Source organism: Syzygium oleosum, unplaced genomic scaffold, assembly GCF_021117445.2.
Source record: "Syzygium oleosum isolate NSW1041296 unplaced genomic scaffold, Sole_v2.1 Sole_v2.11, whole genome shotgun sequence".
Lineage (NCBI taxonomy): Eukaryota > Viridiplantae > Streptophyta > Magnoliopsida > Myrtales > Myrtaceae > Syzygium > Syzygium oleosum.
In genome coordinates this window covers 1,356,646-1,373,507 of record NW_026607495.1, presented here as the reverse complement: position 1 = coordinate 1,373,507, position 16,862 = coordinate 1,356,646, and the positions used below count along the sequence as shown (strand labels likewise).

Here is a 16,862-nt window from a genome sequence, read left to right as displayed (position 1 = left end):
TATGCTGGTATATTCTCACGTGAACTAATGGGAAGGGACAGACCTATGGACTGACTATAAACAAATCAGTTGTTTGTACATACCTTTTTACTATGTTAGATATGAAATAAAGAAAAAGGGTTGTTTGAGACAAATTATCATGTGCCGAAGATTAATTTTGTTGACTTCTTGTCGAAAAGACAAGGATGGTTTCTTGACGGTAGTGACTTGACAAAATTTAAGAGAGCGTTCGGTGTGGGGACGTTGGATGAAAAGTTAGATTACTAATTTAGGCTTTAGGGAAGATATAAGAATGGACACTCTTCCCTTCTTCCTCCGCAAACGAATTGGCCGGATCGAATTTGGGCCTAGTCGGGATGAAAGTGGTCCAATCCAAATCGACCCCATTTAATCAATATGGATTCATTTTTATGCGATTCAATTATAGTAACTTGTACCCATGCTCATGCTCGACCCCACTCGAGTTGCAATTCTTAGTAATTATTCTCATTAAATTGCTAAGGTTTTGGGACTATTTTGATTTTCCTACAACTCTATATAAAAACGACCGAATATGCTGCAAGCGAGACGATAGTCAATTATAATTAGCTTTATGATGAGAAGAAGAACTTGTTTGGTGCTCCCTATGAAATAGAGATATTTCTATTTTTTTCAATGTTTTTGGCAAAAAATATTTATTTTCTCCTGTTAATCTCGTTGTTGGATGAAACTTGGGAGTGTGGAAATAGATGAAGATCTTGTTAACAAATGCTCTCAGAGTACATATTAAGCATAACTAATAGAGAACAGTTCGATCTCCAAACGAGTTGATTACGCATAATAAGGGTGATCGGTTCCAGGGAGGGTCGTTCCCACCCTGGAATCTAAAACTGGACCAAGCAAGGTCGATTCCCCGTATGTGGAATTGGGAACGGACCTACCCGATCCTGGGTTTGGTCCGATTCTAGGGTCGGTCTCAGAACCAGTTATTTCTTTTTCTGTTTTTGGTTTCTTCTATTATTTATAAGTGGGAGTTTCCCAATATTAAAAGAAAAAATAATAATTTACCAATTATGATTTTTTTCAAAATAAAAAATAATAAAAAATTAAGAAATTTTGGCCGATTCGGATCCGAACATTCTGGTTGGTTTGGTTCCTTATGTAGAACTAGGAACCAAATCGGTCCCCCCTGAGAACCACCCAAAACCATGACTTGCCGTTGTGGCTTATGGCCTGTAACCACTACCACAAGGTCATGGGAGAGAGAGAGAGAGAGAGAGAGAGAGAGAGAGAGAGAGAGAGAGAGAGAGAGAGAGCCACCATGCTGCAATCATCATAACCCGAAACTCACAAGACAACAACGATCATCGCGCACATTTGATGTGACTTTTGCAAAAAAATATAACACATTTTTGAACTTTTCAGAAAAGTACAAAGATCTTGGATTCTCTTTAAATCAAACCTTAGATAGATAAAAAATTTGGTGTCATTTTATCCCTATAAGTAAATTTGTCACAGGAGCAATGAATCTTTTGAACACTAAAACGGGAGAATGATTATGAATTTTGAGTCTCTATATCTTTATAGGCAATTTTTTTGTACCTTTCATAGCTCTTCTAGTAGCTGTTGAGACTTGAATTGAACTATGTGGCGACCGCATAATCCATCACAAAAAATTAGTAAGTGCTTTCTTGGTTGGGCTCAAATCAATGGCTCCGGCTTTTGTATCTTTTATCTATATTTGACCCTGCGATACATTCCAAAATCTCGTAATCAACGTTCGAATCATTTCAAACTAATCTTAAATGCCACGGCAATTGAACTCCGCAAAATAAAAGTTTGGCTCGTTCAAAGCTCAAAGTAAGACGTCAAGTCCAGGAATGAGAACGAGTGGTCAAACCCTAAAAAAAAGAGAGGAGTTCAAGCAGCAAAGCTGCAAAGGAAGCCCCACCGAAGACACTCCAAGTTCCATCCTTTCCGCGACCACTTGCGACTCGTTCATCGACCATGGACAGCAAGACAAACCACATCCACTCAAGTTGCGACACCCCAAAGAACACTGTCGCTTGTGCGATCCATCTGTCGTGAAGACTGTCGTTTCCCGTCGCCATTGCTCATCCATCGACGCCCGCCAAAACTTCTGCTGCGATATTTTTTTCTCCGCGCACTATTTCGGATCAAATCGATCGAGTACAGATAAACTTACATCTTATTTTAAGGATTTTGATTTATGGATTTTGTCTCGCACCCTAAATAAATATCACGACAATTTATCGACTCGACTTGATCTTGTAGCTACTAAACTTGAGGACTTGATTGAAAAATTAAATGTAAGAATACGGTCTTACATTCCAAAGAGCATGAGATCTAATTTTCAATTTCTGAAAGATCGATATCAAATGAGCGGATATCTTCAGCATTATATCCCTGTGAGAACATCAACCGTCCGCGTCTCTTCATGTCCAAACTAAGTTTTAGCCTTTCTATGGGGAAAATTATCTAAAAAATTCTAAACATATTACATTTTTACCAATTCAGTTCTAAATATTTTCATTTTGCTAGTTTAGTCCTGAACCTTTTGCAATTGTACCAATTCAGTCCATCCGGCCAATTTTAATTGCCGGCATCCGATCGTCCAACCAACGCTGACGTGACAATTTTTAAAATTATTTTAATATTTTTTTTGAATTTATTTATTTATTTTTTCTGCTCTTCTTCCCTCTGGCCGACGATGTCGACCTCGCTGGCCTTTGGCGAAGCTCGCCCCCGCCGGTCACTAGTGAGGGCGAGGCCGACCTCACAGCCACTGGGTCTGCCTCGCCTAGCGATGGTGGGCTCGACCATACCATGGCCGGGCTGACCCCGTTGCTAGGTTCTCCCTTGCCCAGTGACGGCGAGGTCGGCCTTGCCTTGACTGGGTGAGGTTCACCCTCACTAGTGGCCAGTGGGGGCGAGCTTCGCTAGAGGCCAGCAAGGCGCCGGACCGGCAAGAGGGAAGAAGGGTAGAAAATAAAAAGAAAAAGAAAGAAAAAAAGGGAAAAAATTACAAAATAAATAAATATTTGAAAAAAATTAAAAAAAATTACCACATCAGCGTTGGCCGGACGGCCGGCACTGGTTGGCATCCACATTAGCGCCGGCTGCCCAAATTTAACCATATAGACTGAATTATCACAAATATAAAATATTTAGGATTGAATTGGCAAAAATACAATAGGTTTAGGAATTTTTGGATAATTTCCCCCTTTCTATGTGTATGCCTGATGCGGAATTTGGTGATGCTCTTACATTGCAAGCACTGGTGTTGGCATTGGGAGTCTTTTGAGGAGCATTGGTTTCTTCGTGAGGCATCATTGGTTGTGGCCAGTTGGCTATATATGACAAATTAGATGGAGGGACCATAATCCAATGGATCCGGTGAAAGTGGTCCACCCCAAAGGTCTTGTGAGGCTAATTGATGAGGTTGTGGTGATTAGACTGGCTGAGAAGGATTATTTGCTTAAAACTCTGATACAGCTTGCTGAATGGCATCTCTAGTTGGTTTACCATCCCCTTGGTGGTGGTTCTTTCTTCAACATCTTCTGGAGTGGATGCATAAACTTCGAAATATTGGGAACAAAGTCCCTAAGATAATTAACAATTCCAACGAACTGCTAGACTTGCTTGTGAGAGAGATTCTCATCTGGAAATTTGAGAAGTTCTTTTGCAATATGATCACTCGGATGGAATGCTCCATCCTTCAAATGCATACCTAGAAACTCAATTTCCGTCTGGACGATCACCTTCTTCTGGGACAGCATAATACCATATTGCTTAATCAAATCAGCGAATTGCTTAAGCAGCTTGCAATGAGATTCCTCTTTAGGACTCTAGAGTATCAATGTAAATCTGGGAGTTTGCGCTAATTGGATAAATTATTTTGCAAATGGCCTTTGGAATAATGATGGCGATGTCTTGAGGCCAATGGAAGGATTTTCCATTGGAAATGTTTGTTTGGGATGCAAAATCTAATTTTGTGTTTGTCTTCTGGATGGATTCCAAGTTGCCAAAATCTTGCCTTTAGATTAAAATTTGAATAAAGCTTGGTTGGGCATAAATCAATGGCTCCAACCTTTGTATCTTTTACCTATATTTGACCATGCGACCCTTCCGTAATCTCGTACTCAACATTCGAATCATTTCAAACTTATCTTAAACGCCACGTCAATTGGACTCCACAAAATCAAAGTTTGGCACGTTCAAAGCTCACATTAAGACGTCAAGTCCAAGAAAGAGAACGAGTAGTCAAACCCTTAAAAAGAGAGGAGTTCAAGTTGCAAAGGAAGCCCCACCGAAGACGCTCCAAGATCTATCCTTTCCGCGACCACTTGCGGCTCGTTCATCGAAAATGGACGACAAAACAGACCATCCCCCACTGATCTTACGACAATCCAAAGAAGCTCCACGTTTTGGACTCACACGTGCCCCATTCTCACGTTTGTGCCATCCATCTGTCGTGAACACCGTCGTTTCCCGTCGATATTGCTCATCCCTCGGTACCCATCAAAACTTTTGCCTGCGATTTCTTTTCTCCGCACACTGTGATTGGATCAAACCGATCGAGCACAGATAAATTCGCATCTTATTTTAAGAGTTTTTATCTATGGATTTTGTCCCGCATCCTCCCTAAATATGACAACATACTTTATCGACCTGACTATATCCTGTAGCTACGAAACACGAGGGCTTGATTGAAAACCAAAATGAAAGAGTACGATCTTGTATTCCAAAGAGCGCAAGGTCTCATTTTCAATTTCCTCAATTGGGGTTAAGCTCGAAAGAAACAAGTTTTGGACTTTGGAATCCCCCCGTTCCGGCGTGCATGGTTTGCCTTTGACTGAACTAGGAAGATGACTTAAGCTAATACATGAAAGTCGACTCGTGATGCCATCTGATAAATAAATGAGAACGTACGAGTTAATAAACAGACTAAATAATGATATAAACTCCACTTAAAATACATGAACATATATACTTCTATATCACGATTAAGTTTACCTATTCCGTAATACATTGATTGTCGCTTCCGGTATAGATGTAACAGCTAAATCCAAAGAGCGCATTAAATTCTTAAAGCATGAAATCATTAAGACCTTGACATGAAATCTGAGGCTATAATCCTCTCAGCGATATCCATGCATGAAGCTTTAAAGAACCAGAAAGGGTAACGTATAGCCACCTTTTAAGCACGTAAATTAAAAGTGATAAATGCAAAGCGGAAAATAAAGTTGTGGAATTTTCTGTGTGTTTCATTGAACTATACATGAACTTATTTATAGGCTTTACAAAATGACTAACTATAGTAACATAATATTACAATAGGAATTACAATAAATCAGAATAACGGGATTATGATTCTGAGAAATACTGATAATCAGAATAACGAGATTATGATCCGAGAGATACTCAGAATCAAAATAACGATATCATGATCCAAAAGATACTCAGAATCAGAGAATATATTTTTAACAAAAAGCATTAATCCTCAAATTAGTAGGTGCAAAATTGTTTTCAGTCAACGGAAATTCTTAGCTGACCCAAAAGAAATATGCAAATTCTTTTACTACCCATATAAAGTGTCCATGAATCTCGCGTTTCCAAAACCGATCCACGTGCCCACCACCTATAAAAACCTTCACCATAAGCATTCCATTTCAAAGCCAGAGAAGACCCAAGAAAGCAGTTACCAAAACCAAGAACTAGAGCCGAAAACCTCCGAAAATGAGACTCCTCATCATCCTCGCCGCTGCTGCCGTCCTCCTCCTCCAAGTCACGGCCTCCAGGACCACCCACCCGGAGCCACTGTTGGGGGGGGGGGGGGGGGTGGAAGCCGATAAAGAACCTGAGCGACCCGTATGTGAGGGAGATTGCCGAGTTTGCTGTCAAGACGCACAATGACGAGGCCAAGACGGGGCTGGTGCTGAAGAAGGTGATGAAGGGCGAGACGTAGGGCGTCGCAGGGACGAACTACAGGCTGGTCATCAAGGTCAAGGACGGGGCCGGCACGAAGAGCTTCGAGGCCATCGTTTGGGACAAGCCGTGGGAGCATTTCAGGAGTCTCACGTCGTTTAAGGCCGTTCCGGCCAAAGTGTGAGGTTGTTGTTGCGTCTTCTTGGTTAATTATCAATAATCATCCTTAGACATATTACATTTTCAGTAATTTGATAATAAAGCTCCCACAGAAATTGAGGGAAAGAACATGTTTGGTGCTTCCTATGAAATAGATATGTTTGTCTTTATTTTTTTTTTTTTTCTGAATTCTTTTTTCTTCCGTAGATCTCACTATTGGATGGAACTTGGGAGTGTGGAAGCAGATAAATTTCATTGATTCAAAAACTAGATTACCGCAAAGAAAACGGAAGCCAAGTAGTTTCACGAAATAATTAGACAAATAAAAAATATTTTCATTAGCGACAATATTTTATATTTAAATATTCTCGTAGATGATGAATATATATTTTGTTCATTTTTTTTTTTGGTAACCATTGTTCATTTTTTTTTGTAAATGATATAAGTGATTTTTTAAAACAATTAATTTTCAAATTAGTCGTTTTTAGTGGAACATACGGAATCTGGTATTGTTAATTTCATTAAATATTACTTCTCCAAAGACGCCTATGGCTTGCGACCACCACCACGAGGTGACCGTCGGGACGACGGTGACCCATCCGTTAGTCAACTACCATCAATTGCATCTGTTGTTACTTTGGCAAAATGTATAGCGCCTTTTCAAACTTTTCAAAAAATTACATGGACCAAGATTTTCTTTTGATCAAGGCTAATTAGATAACAAGATTAGCATCATTCATTCTCATAAGTAAATCCATCACCGAAATGGTTTAGTGATGGTCTAGTGATGTTAGGATTCGGCTTACAATCACAAGGAAATTAAAGTAAAAGTGAAAAGAAAATTGAGACACAAAAGTTTTAATTTGGTTCATTCTTAAATTATGGTTACGTCCAGCAAAGAATTTCACTATAATTATTATCTCTCACCTCTATGTAAGAGAAAGAGAATATATATAGGTAATACAACTCTATGTTACATCTCTCAATTATAAAATAAAGAATATATATAGGTAACAGTAACTATTCAAAATAGATACTCAAAATATAATAGCCTTCTAGCTTTGCGGAGGCGCTGCCCCGTATGACTCCAGTCGGGGGCGGCCCCCCAGACCCCGCCCGCTCACTAGGGAGCGGGACTCTGTGCTTTTCTGTCGGAGAGGAGTACGAACCATACCCCAATAAGTGATTCCTTTCGTAGCTCTTAGAGTTGCTGTTGGGAGTTGAATTGAAGTGCTTGTTGCATTGTCTTAAGTCAATTGCTCCAACCTTGTATCTTTTACGTACGTTTAACCTCGCGACACCCTCGCAAAATCTCGTATTCAACCTTCTAATCACTTGAATGCACTTCTAAACGCCACGTCAATTGGACTCCACAAAGCTAAAGCAGGCTCGTTTCGAAGCTTAAATCTAAAACGTCAAGTTCAAGATAGAGAACAAATGTCAAACCCTAAAAGGAGAAAGAGTTCAAGCTGTAAAGGAGGCCACACCGAAGACGCTCCACATTCATCCTTTTCACGACCACATGCGACTTGTTCATGGAAAATGGACAGCAAGACTGACCATTCTAACGTTTGTGCGATCCATCTGATGTAAACACTGTCACTTCCCGTCGCTATTGCTCGTCTCTCACGACCCGTCAAAATTTCTGCTGCGATCTTATTTTCTCCACACACTTTTTTTGGGATAAAATCCATTGGATGCAGATGGTCCCCCGTCTTAATTCTTCGAGATGTGACCTCTAATTAGATAGCGCTTCATCCTCAAGATATGGAGAAAGGCCTCCAGCAATGAATGTTCCCGAGATGCCATAATCACCTTTACTTGAAGGAACTCGACTGTGAAAGTTTCTCGTATAGCTTTTCCAACTTTCTAGACAATACATCAGCTTTGTTGGGAAAACCTCTAATGACATTTTAAAGTTGACAAAACCTTCTTTCTCTCACTATTGTTTAATAAATGAAAATGTTGTCTCATTTCATGTAATGTTTATGTTGTAATATTAACGCGGAAGCTAACAAGCATCTTGCAATTTAAGGCAATGTGAAATCACCAGAGAAATAAATAAGGAACAATAAAGGGCAAGAAAGATTTACGTGGTTCGATCCGAGTGTCGATACCTACATCCACGGGGAGAACCATACTGATATACTTGTCATTCATGGTTATCTTGTGATGCTTGAATTCCTATTGTCTGTTGATACCGGATTGAGTAGTAAGGTGATTTCTTACCTTAGATTTAGAGATTTCATTTACTGGACTTCGGCTCACCCTTTATTTTTCAGATTTGTAGGACAATCCCCTGGACATGGCGATGGAGGGGAAGAGATGAAGCCAAAGGCCATCAACCCTTGAGTTGGATGGTGGCTTGGTTAATGTTTAGGCTCGCTTTTGATTTAGTATGGGAGGAGCGGAGCTTGTGGACCCGAAGCGGGATTCTCTTTTAAGAAAAGTACAAAATGCTGGGATTCTCTTCTAATCAACCCTACATAGATAACAAAATTAGCATCAATTTGTCCCTATATGTAAATTTGTCACCGGAAATGGTTAAGTAACAAGCAATGGCTCTTTTGAAAACTAAAACAAGTGAATGAATATGAATTTTGAGCCATAGTTATATAACGATCACTGGTGACCTTATTATTTCTATATCTTTATGGACAATGTTTTTTACCTTTCATAGCTCATCTAGGAGCTGCTGGGATTTGAATTGAACTATGTGGCGGCCGCATAATCCATAACAAAACCAAGCATTAGTGAGTGCTTGCATGGTCGGGCTCAAACCAATCGCTCTGACCTTTGTATCTTTTACCTGAATTAGACCCTGCGACCCTTCCAAAATCTCGTATTTAACGTTTAAGTCATTTCAAACTAGTCTTAAACGCCACGTGAGTTGGACTCCACAAAATCAAAATTTGGCTCGTTCAATGCTCATATCAAGACGTCAAGTACAAGAAAGAGTACACGAGTAGTCAAACCCTGAAAAACGGTAGGAGTTCAAGCTGTAAAGGAAGCCCCAACTCGAAGACGCTCCAAAATCCATCCTTTCCGCGACCACTTGCGGCTCAATCATCGAAAATGGACGACAAAAACAGGCCATCCCCCACTGATCTTACGACACTCCAAAGAAGCTTCATGTTTTGGACTCTCACTTGGCCCATTCTCACGTTTGTACCATCCATCTGTCGTGAACACTGTCGATTCCCGTCGCCATCGCTCATCCCCCACTGCCCGTCAAAGTTTCTGCTGCGATTTCTTTTCTCCGCACACTGTTTTTGGATCAAACCGATCGAGCACAGATAAACTCACATCTTATTTTAAGGGTTTTTGGATTTTGTCTCACACCCTACCTAAATATCATGACATACTTTATTGACACGACTTCATTTTTTTTAGCTACTAAACTCAAGGGCTTGATTGAAAAATATAATGAAAGAGTACGATCTTTTATTCCAAAGAGCATGAGATCTCATTTTCAATTTCCTCTCTTGGAGTTAAAGCTCCAAGAAAAGAATTTTTGGACTTTGGAGAGCCCCCAGTTCCGACGTGCATAGTTTGCCTTCGACTGAATTAGGAAGATGACTTAAATTAATGCATGAAAGTGGACTCTTGATGTCATCTGATAAATAAATTAGAATATACGAGTTAATAAACATACTTCATAATGATATAAACTCCACTTAAAAAATACATGAACATATAGATGTAATTGCTAAATCCAAAGAGCTCATTAATCTCTTAAAGCATGAATTCATTAAGACCTTGCCATGAAATCTCAGGCTATAATCCTCTCTGTGATATGCGTGCTTGACGCTTAAAAGAATCATTAAGGGTAACGCATAGCCACCTTTTAAGCACGCAAATTAAAAACATTAATCCTCAAATTAGTAGATGCAAAAATTGTTTTCAGTCAATGGAAATTCTTAGCTGACCCAAAAGAAAAATACAAATTCTTTCACTACCCATAGAAAGTGTCCGTGACTCTCGCGTTTCCAAAACCTAAATCCACTTACCCTCCACCTGTACAAACCTTCATCATAAGCATTCCGTTTCCAAAACCTAAATCCACTGTTGGATGGAACTTGGGAGTGTGGAAGCAGATAAATTTCATTGATTCAAAAACTAGATTACTGCAAAGAAAACGAAAGCAAGGAAGTTTTTTTTTTTTTTTTGATGACCCAGGGAACCCCCGCACGGCCGACAGCCGGGAGGTAAACCCTGGGGGCGACACGTGCTAGCCACCACACACGTGCACCGGTTAAGTCACCTTGCGGCACCCGGGATTCGAACACTCAACCTTTTGCGAGAGGAAGAGTGCGCGCTCCAGCAGCGCCACCCAGGCGGGTGGTAAAAAATATTTAAATAATTAGCTAATAAAAAATATTTTATTAACAACAATGATAAATATTTAAATATTTTTGCGGACGATGAAAATATCTTTTGTTCATTTCTTTTTGTAAATAATATAAGCGATTATTTTTTCAAAAAAATTATTTTTGATTCAATCATTTTCCACCGCGAAACAAATGGAGTTTAGTATTGTTAATTTCATTGAATAAACCTTCTCCAAAAATGGCTATGGCTTGCGACCACCACCACGAGGTGACCGTCCTCCCGACGGTGACCCAAACGTTGGGAAAATTACCAAAAAAGTCCTCAACCTTTTGCAGTTGTGCCAATTCAGTCATAAACCTTTTTTTTTGGCCAATTCAGTCCTAAACCTTTTGCAAACCAGCCAATTCAGTCCTTTTGGCCGGCCGATGCTGACGTGGCCGCCGGCCGGCATCCATGTGGCAATATTTTAATAATTTTTTTATTATTTTCGATTTTTTTTTCCTTTCCCTTCTCCCCCCTGGCCTGTCCTGCCAGGGGGGACGCTCGCCGCCGCTGGGAGAGCTCGCCCAGCTCCGACGAGGCGGAGCTCACCCTGCCATGGCGAGCTCCGCCTCGCCAGATCTGGGCGAGGGCGGAGCTCGCCCAGCCAAGGCGAGCTCCGCCGCGCCAGATCTGGGCCAGGGCGGAGCTCGCCCAGCCATGGCGAGCTCCGCCTAGCCGGAGCTGGGCGAGCTCCGCCCTTGCCCAGATCTGGCGAGGCGGAGCTCGCCATGGCAGGGCGAGCTCCGCCTCGCTGGAGCTGGGCGAGGCTCGCCCAGCGGTGGCGAGGGCCCAGCTCGCCATGGCTGGGCGAGCTCCGCCCTCACCGCTGCTGGGCGAGCTCCGCCTCGCCTTGGTTGGGCGAGCTTCGCCCTCACCCAGATCAGGCGAGGCGGAGCTCGCCATGGCGGAGCGAGCTCCGCCCTCGCCCAGATCTAGCGAGGCGGAGCTCGCCATGGCAGGGTGAGGGCCCAGCTCGCCTCGCCAGAGCTGGGCCCTCGCCGGCGAGTCCGGCCAGGGGGGAGAAGGAAAAGGAAAAAAAAAATTTCGAAAATAATAAAAAAATATTAAAATATTGCCACTTGGATGCCGGCCGGCGCCACATCAGCTGGCCGGCGGCCACGTCAGCGCCGGCCGGCTAGAAGGACTGAATTGGCTGGTTTGCAAAAGGTTTAGGACTGAATTGGCAAAAAAAAAAGGTTTAGGACTGAATTGGCACAACTGCAAAAGATTGAGGACTTTTTTGGTAATTTTCCCCCCAAACGTTAGTCAACTAACATCGCATCAGTTGTGACTTTGGAAAAAAGTATAGCATCTTTTAAAACTTTTCAAAAAATTATAGGGACCAGAGATTTTTCTTTAGATCAAGGCTAAGTAGATAACAATATTAGCGTCATTCATTCTCATAAGCAAAGTCCGTCACCGAAAATGGTTTAGTGATTCCTTTGGTAGCTCTTAGAGTTGCTGTCGGGAGTTGAATTGAAGTGCTTGCTGCATTGGCTTAAGTCAATTGCTCCAACCTCGTATCTTTATCGTACGTTTGACCTAGCGACAACCTCGCAAAATCTCGTATTCAACCTTCTAATCACGTGAATGCACTTCCAAACGCCACGTCAATATGACTCCACAAAACTAAAGCAGGCTCGTTCGAAGCTCAGACTAAAATGCCAAGTTCAAGAAAGAGAACAAGCAGCTAAACCCTAAAAGAAGAAGAGTTCCAGATTCATCCTTTTTACGACCACTTGCGACTTGTTCATCGAAAATGGACAACAAGACAGACCATTCTAACGTTTGTGCGATCCATCGGTTGCAAGCACTGTCACTTCCCGTCGCTATTGCTCATCCCTCACGACCTGTCAAAGTTTCTGCTGCGATTTGTTTTCTCCACGCACTTTTTTTTGGATAAAATCCATTGAATGCTGATGGTCTCACGTCTTATTTCATTGGTTTTGGTTTATGGATTTTGTCACGCAGCCTACCTAAAAATCACAATATACTTTATCGACTCGACCTTATTTTGTAGCTACTAAGCTCAAGAAATAAAATGAAATGAGTACGATCTTATATTCCATAAAGCGTGAGATCTCATTTTCAATCCCGTCGTTTGGAGTCAAGCTCCAAGAAAGCAATTTTTTGGATTTTAGTGAATACCCCAATTTTGACACGCAGAATTTGCCTTTGATATAACTGAGAAAATAAATTTAACCTAATGCTTGAAAGTTGGGTCATTATATAATATGACAACTAAATGAGAAACTACGATTTGATAAAGATATTACATAATGCATGAACATATATATTTCTGTATCATAGAACTACAAAAGAAATCAAACGCCAGAAAGTATATAACAAAGTATAGTTTGCAGCTATAAGCATACTCTTATCCTTCAAGAATAGATCTACCACAATAAAAGATCGGTGGTTGATCACTAGATTCAGTGATGAGCACACGTCGAGATTTCCCACTCCATTTGCAATGATTTGTAGTACGCATCTAGGTTCACCATCACTGTACAGAGACACTAACATTAAAATGTTGAAAGAACATAGATCAAATACTAAGGAGCTTCTAGATCTATATCTAGATTTAGTTCGAGAGAGTAAAACTCCCAAAACTTGAACTAAATCTAAATCGGCAGAGGAGAGCAGCCTAATCTCATAGAGGTTGTAGAGTCTCGTTACAAACATTCTCCTCGATGGTTATTGATTGGACAAATGGCCAAACTGGTCTTCACATTGACACAATACCAGTTGCAGAAATTTATTTACACACACCCATAACAAATCGAGAGAGAAGAGAAAGACAAAGAGCTTCAAAAGAGAGAGAGAGAGCTCCCTCTCCCTTAGTAGCGGCACTTCAAAGAGGTGGCGCCTTCAAAGGAAAGAAGAGGAAACCCTAACTTAGGGAAAAGAAAGGAGGTCGATCTTCAAAAATAAGTTATGGCCCAAAGGGATTTTAAGGTTCATCACCAACAAAATGGATAAAAAACCAAAGGAATCGCTCAATTGAGAAAAATTGTAATATATTATCAACTAAAAATTTGCGTACAGACAACTGAGAATGCACTTCTTATTTATGGAGGGACTAAGACACATTAACCTAGGAAACATCAAATTAGGAAGCTATCCTTCAGCTTTTAAATTAGCTGAAAGTCCTTTATTCTTCAATTTATAGAAATTCCATCTTGGACGCTTTCTCCTCATTGGATCAATTGGGTCATGTTGTACCCGAAATGTCCTATTGCTTGAATAAACAACAAATGGTCTTTAATGGAATTCGATACTGCCGCATCACCCAACCTACTTTGATGGAGATGTCACCTCTAATTAGATGGCAGTTCATCCTAAGATATGGAGAAGGGCCTCCAACAATGAAAGTTCCCGAGACGTCATAATCACTATTACTTCGAGGAACTTGATTGTGTTAGTTTCTGAGACAGCTTTTCCAACTTTGTAAACAATATATCAACTTTGTTGGGAAAACCTCTAATGACGCCTTAAAGGGGAAAATTACCAAAAAAAATCTAAACATATTGTAATTGTGCCAATTGAGTTATAAACATTTTTTTACTAATTAAGTCCTAAACCTTTTACATTTATACCAATTCAATCCATCTAGCCAATTTTGTCCGGAAATCGTTAACTAGTGCCACCGACACTGACGTGAACAATTTTTATAATTTCTAAAAATTCTATGAATTTATTATTATATTATTTTTTTCTTTTTTTCTGTTTTTCATTGTGGCCGGCAAGGCGAGGCTAGACCTCCCTTTCGCTAGGCAAGGTCGGCCTTGCTAGAGCTAGGTTGGTGAGGGTCGTGCCTCACCTAGTCCCTAGCAGCCCTCACCAGTGGTCACAAGGTCTAGCCTAACTCATCGGATCTAGTGAGGCTCGACCCTCGCTGGATCTAACGAGGTCAACCTCACCCATGACTAGTGAGGCTCGACCCTCTCCAGCCTAGCTGCTGGCGAGGTCGACCTCGCCCAATGACGGTAAGGTCTAGCCTCACCAACCCAGCCCTGGCGAGGCTGACCTCACCCAGCGACAACAAGGTCCATCTTTGCTTGAACGATGAGGTAGCCGATGACCTCGCCGGCAATGATAAAAAACAGAAAAAAAAGGAAAAAGATAGATAAAATAATAAAAAATTCGTACAAAATTATGAAAATTGTCCAAATCAACGCCGGTGACGCCATGTCAACGATTTTCAGTCAAAGTTGGTTGGATAGATTGATTGGCACAAATGTAAATGGTTTAGAACTTAATTGGCAAAAAAAAAATTTAGGACTCAATTGGCATAATTGCAATAAGTTGATGACTTTTTTGGTAATTTTCCCCATTTTAAAGTTCACAAAACCTTCTATATCTAATTATTGTTTAATAAATGAAAATGTTGTCTCATTTCAATTAATGTTTATATAAATAAAGCTTCATAATCATTGACGGAATCTGAAGTGAAAGTGAAAAGATTGATAGAAACTGGATGGACCCTGATAAAAAGTGACCAAAGTCAGGAAGAACGAGAAGTGTGTGAAGACTTGGAGGTACCGTGACAAGGTGAACAATTGAGTGAAATTTTGATCACTAATGTACTAAGGAAGAACAAGGGGAAAAATTGTCTAAAAATTCCTAAACCAGTTGTGCGGCGATCAATTCACTTCATAACTTTTTTTTTAGTTTAACCAATTTAGTCCTCAACGTTTTGTCTAATTTTCAATGTAGCCATTCTAGTCAATTTTAGCTGTGAATTACTCACACGGTGATCCAATCAGTGTCAGCCATCCTACGTGACAAGACTAGCATTGACATAGCCGATTTGACATGGATGATATTTGCAAAATTTTAAAAATTTTCTGAATTTTTCCCTTTTTCTTTTTTTCCTTCCTTTTCTTCCCTTTTTCTTTTTTCTTTTTTTTTCCTATTTTCCTCCGCCAGTCACCGGGGCCTCAGTGAGGGCATGCGAGCTCTCATAGTGGCGGCAGCGAACTCAAAACCTTGCATGCTTATAACTGAAAATGCACTTCTTATTTAGGAAACGCTATAAAAAATCTTAAACTAGGAAACTTCACATTAAGAAACGTTCAACTAGGAAATAATCAGATTAGAAAATCAACTTAAATTAGGAAACTATACTTCAGCTTATAGAAAGAGCCTTTATTCTTCAACTCATGGAAATTGCCTGTGGAGTCATGTTGTACCCGAAATGTCCCTTCGCTTGTATTTAATGGAATCCGACTCCCGTATTACTCACATCCTTAATCAGGTCATTGTGGCTTCCATTAAATATCAAGCATTAATTTCAAATCCATGAAATAATTGCCTTGCCATATATTCTAGGTTGACCCTAAAACATAGATTTTTTCCAAAATCACACGACAAGTGCCCATAATTCTCTCAATTCCAAGACCTATAAATACCCGTACCCACCACCCATGGAAAACATCAAGATAAGAGGAGACCCGAGAAAACGGTTATCAAAACCAAAAACCGAAGCCGAAAGCCTCCGCAAATGCGTCTCCTCATCCTCGCCGCTGCCACCGTCCTCCTCCTCCTCCAAGTCTCGGCCACCGGGGCCGCCCGCAGGGAGCTGGTGGGGGGCTGGAGCCCAATAAAGGACCTGAGCGACTCCTACGTGGGGGAGATCGCTAAGTTCGCCGTCAAGACGCACAATGACGAGGCCAAGATGGGGCTGGTGCTGGAGAAGGTGGTGAGGGGCGAGACGCAGACCGTGTCAGGGACGAACTACAGGCTCGTCATCCAGGTCAAGGACGGGGCCGAGACCAAGAACTTCGAGGCCGCCGTTTTTGACAAGCCGTGGGAGCATGTCAGGCGTCTCACTTCGTTCAAGCCCGTTTTGGGCAACGCGTGAGGTCATGTTTGAGAATAATCGATGTCAACCATTTCAGGAATTTGACAATAAAACAAGATCCGGTTTTCATTTTTAGAATTGAAATATTAAGTCTGATGTGATGGCCCATTTCTGTTTGAAACATTTGGTGCAATTTGGGGGATCCTAGGTTTACCTTTCCTTTTCTTGTTCTGCTTCTGCTTTTCTGGGTCTGATCTTGCATAATGCAACATGCAAGAATTTCGTGAAGGGGGATCAGATTAGGTGAGCTGAGATGAGAAATCTGCATATAACCTTTTCTTTTTCTTCGAGGAGTGCAATGAAATATTCGAATGTTGATGTTTAACGAAGGAACCAGTAGATTTAACGGATATCACTTTGGTATCTGCTCACGTGAACTATAGGGAAGGGACAGACCTATGTTAGACTTGAAATAAGGGAAAAGCATTGTTTCAGATGAAATATCATTTGCCGACGGTAAGTTCTTGACTTCTGGCGTTTGGTGATGCCCGTTTGATGAAAACTCATATGACTTTGGGTGAAAGATAAGTATTAG

General features: G+C 41.0%; 1 protein-coding gene across 1 annotated transcript; it reads left to right on the top strand.

Moving 5' to 3' along the window:
* The first annotated feature begins 15,967 nt into the window (after window positions 1–15,967).
* On the top strand, window positions 15,968–16,486 carry LOC130139384 (cysteine proteinase inhibitor 1-like). Its single transcript, XM_056316197.1, has one exon. It carries the CDS (start codon window positions 15,968–15,970, stop codon window positions 16,325–16,327), a length of 360 nt encoding a protein of 119 aa, XP_056172172.1. The 3' UTR covers window positions 16,328–16,486.
* The last annotated feature ends 376 nt before the right edge of the window (window positions 16,487–16,862 follow it).

What these genes read in the sequence shown, in the direction of transcription:
- LOC130139384 (XM_056316197.1), top strand. Translation starts at nt 15,968, where the DNA reads ATGCGTCTCCTCATCCTCGCCGCTGCCACCGTCCTCCTCCTCCTCCAA.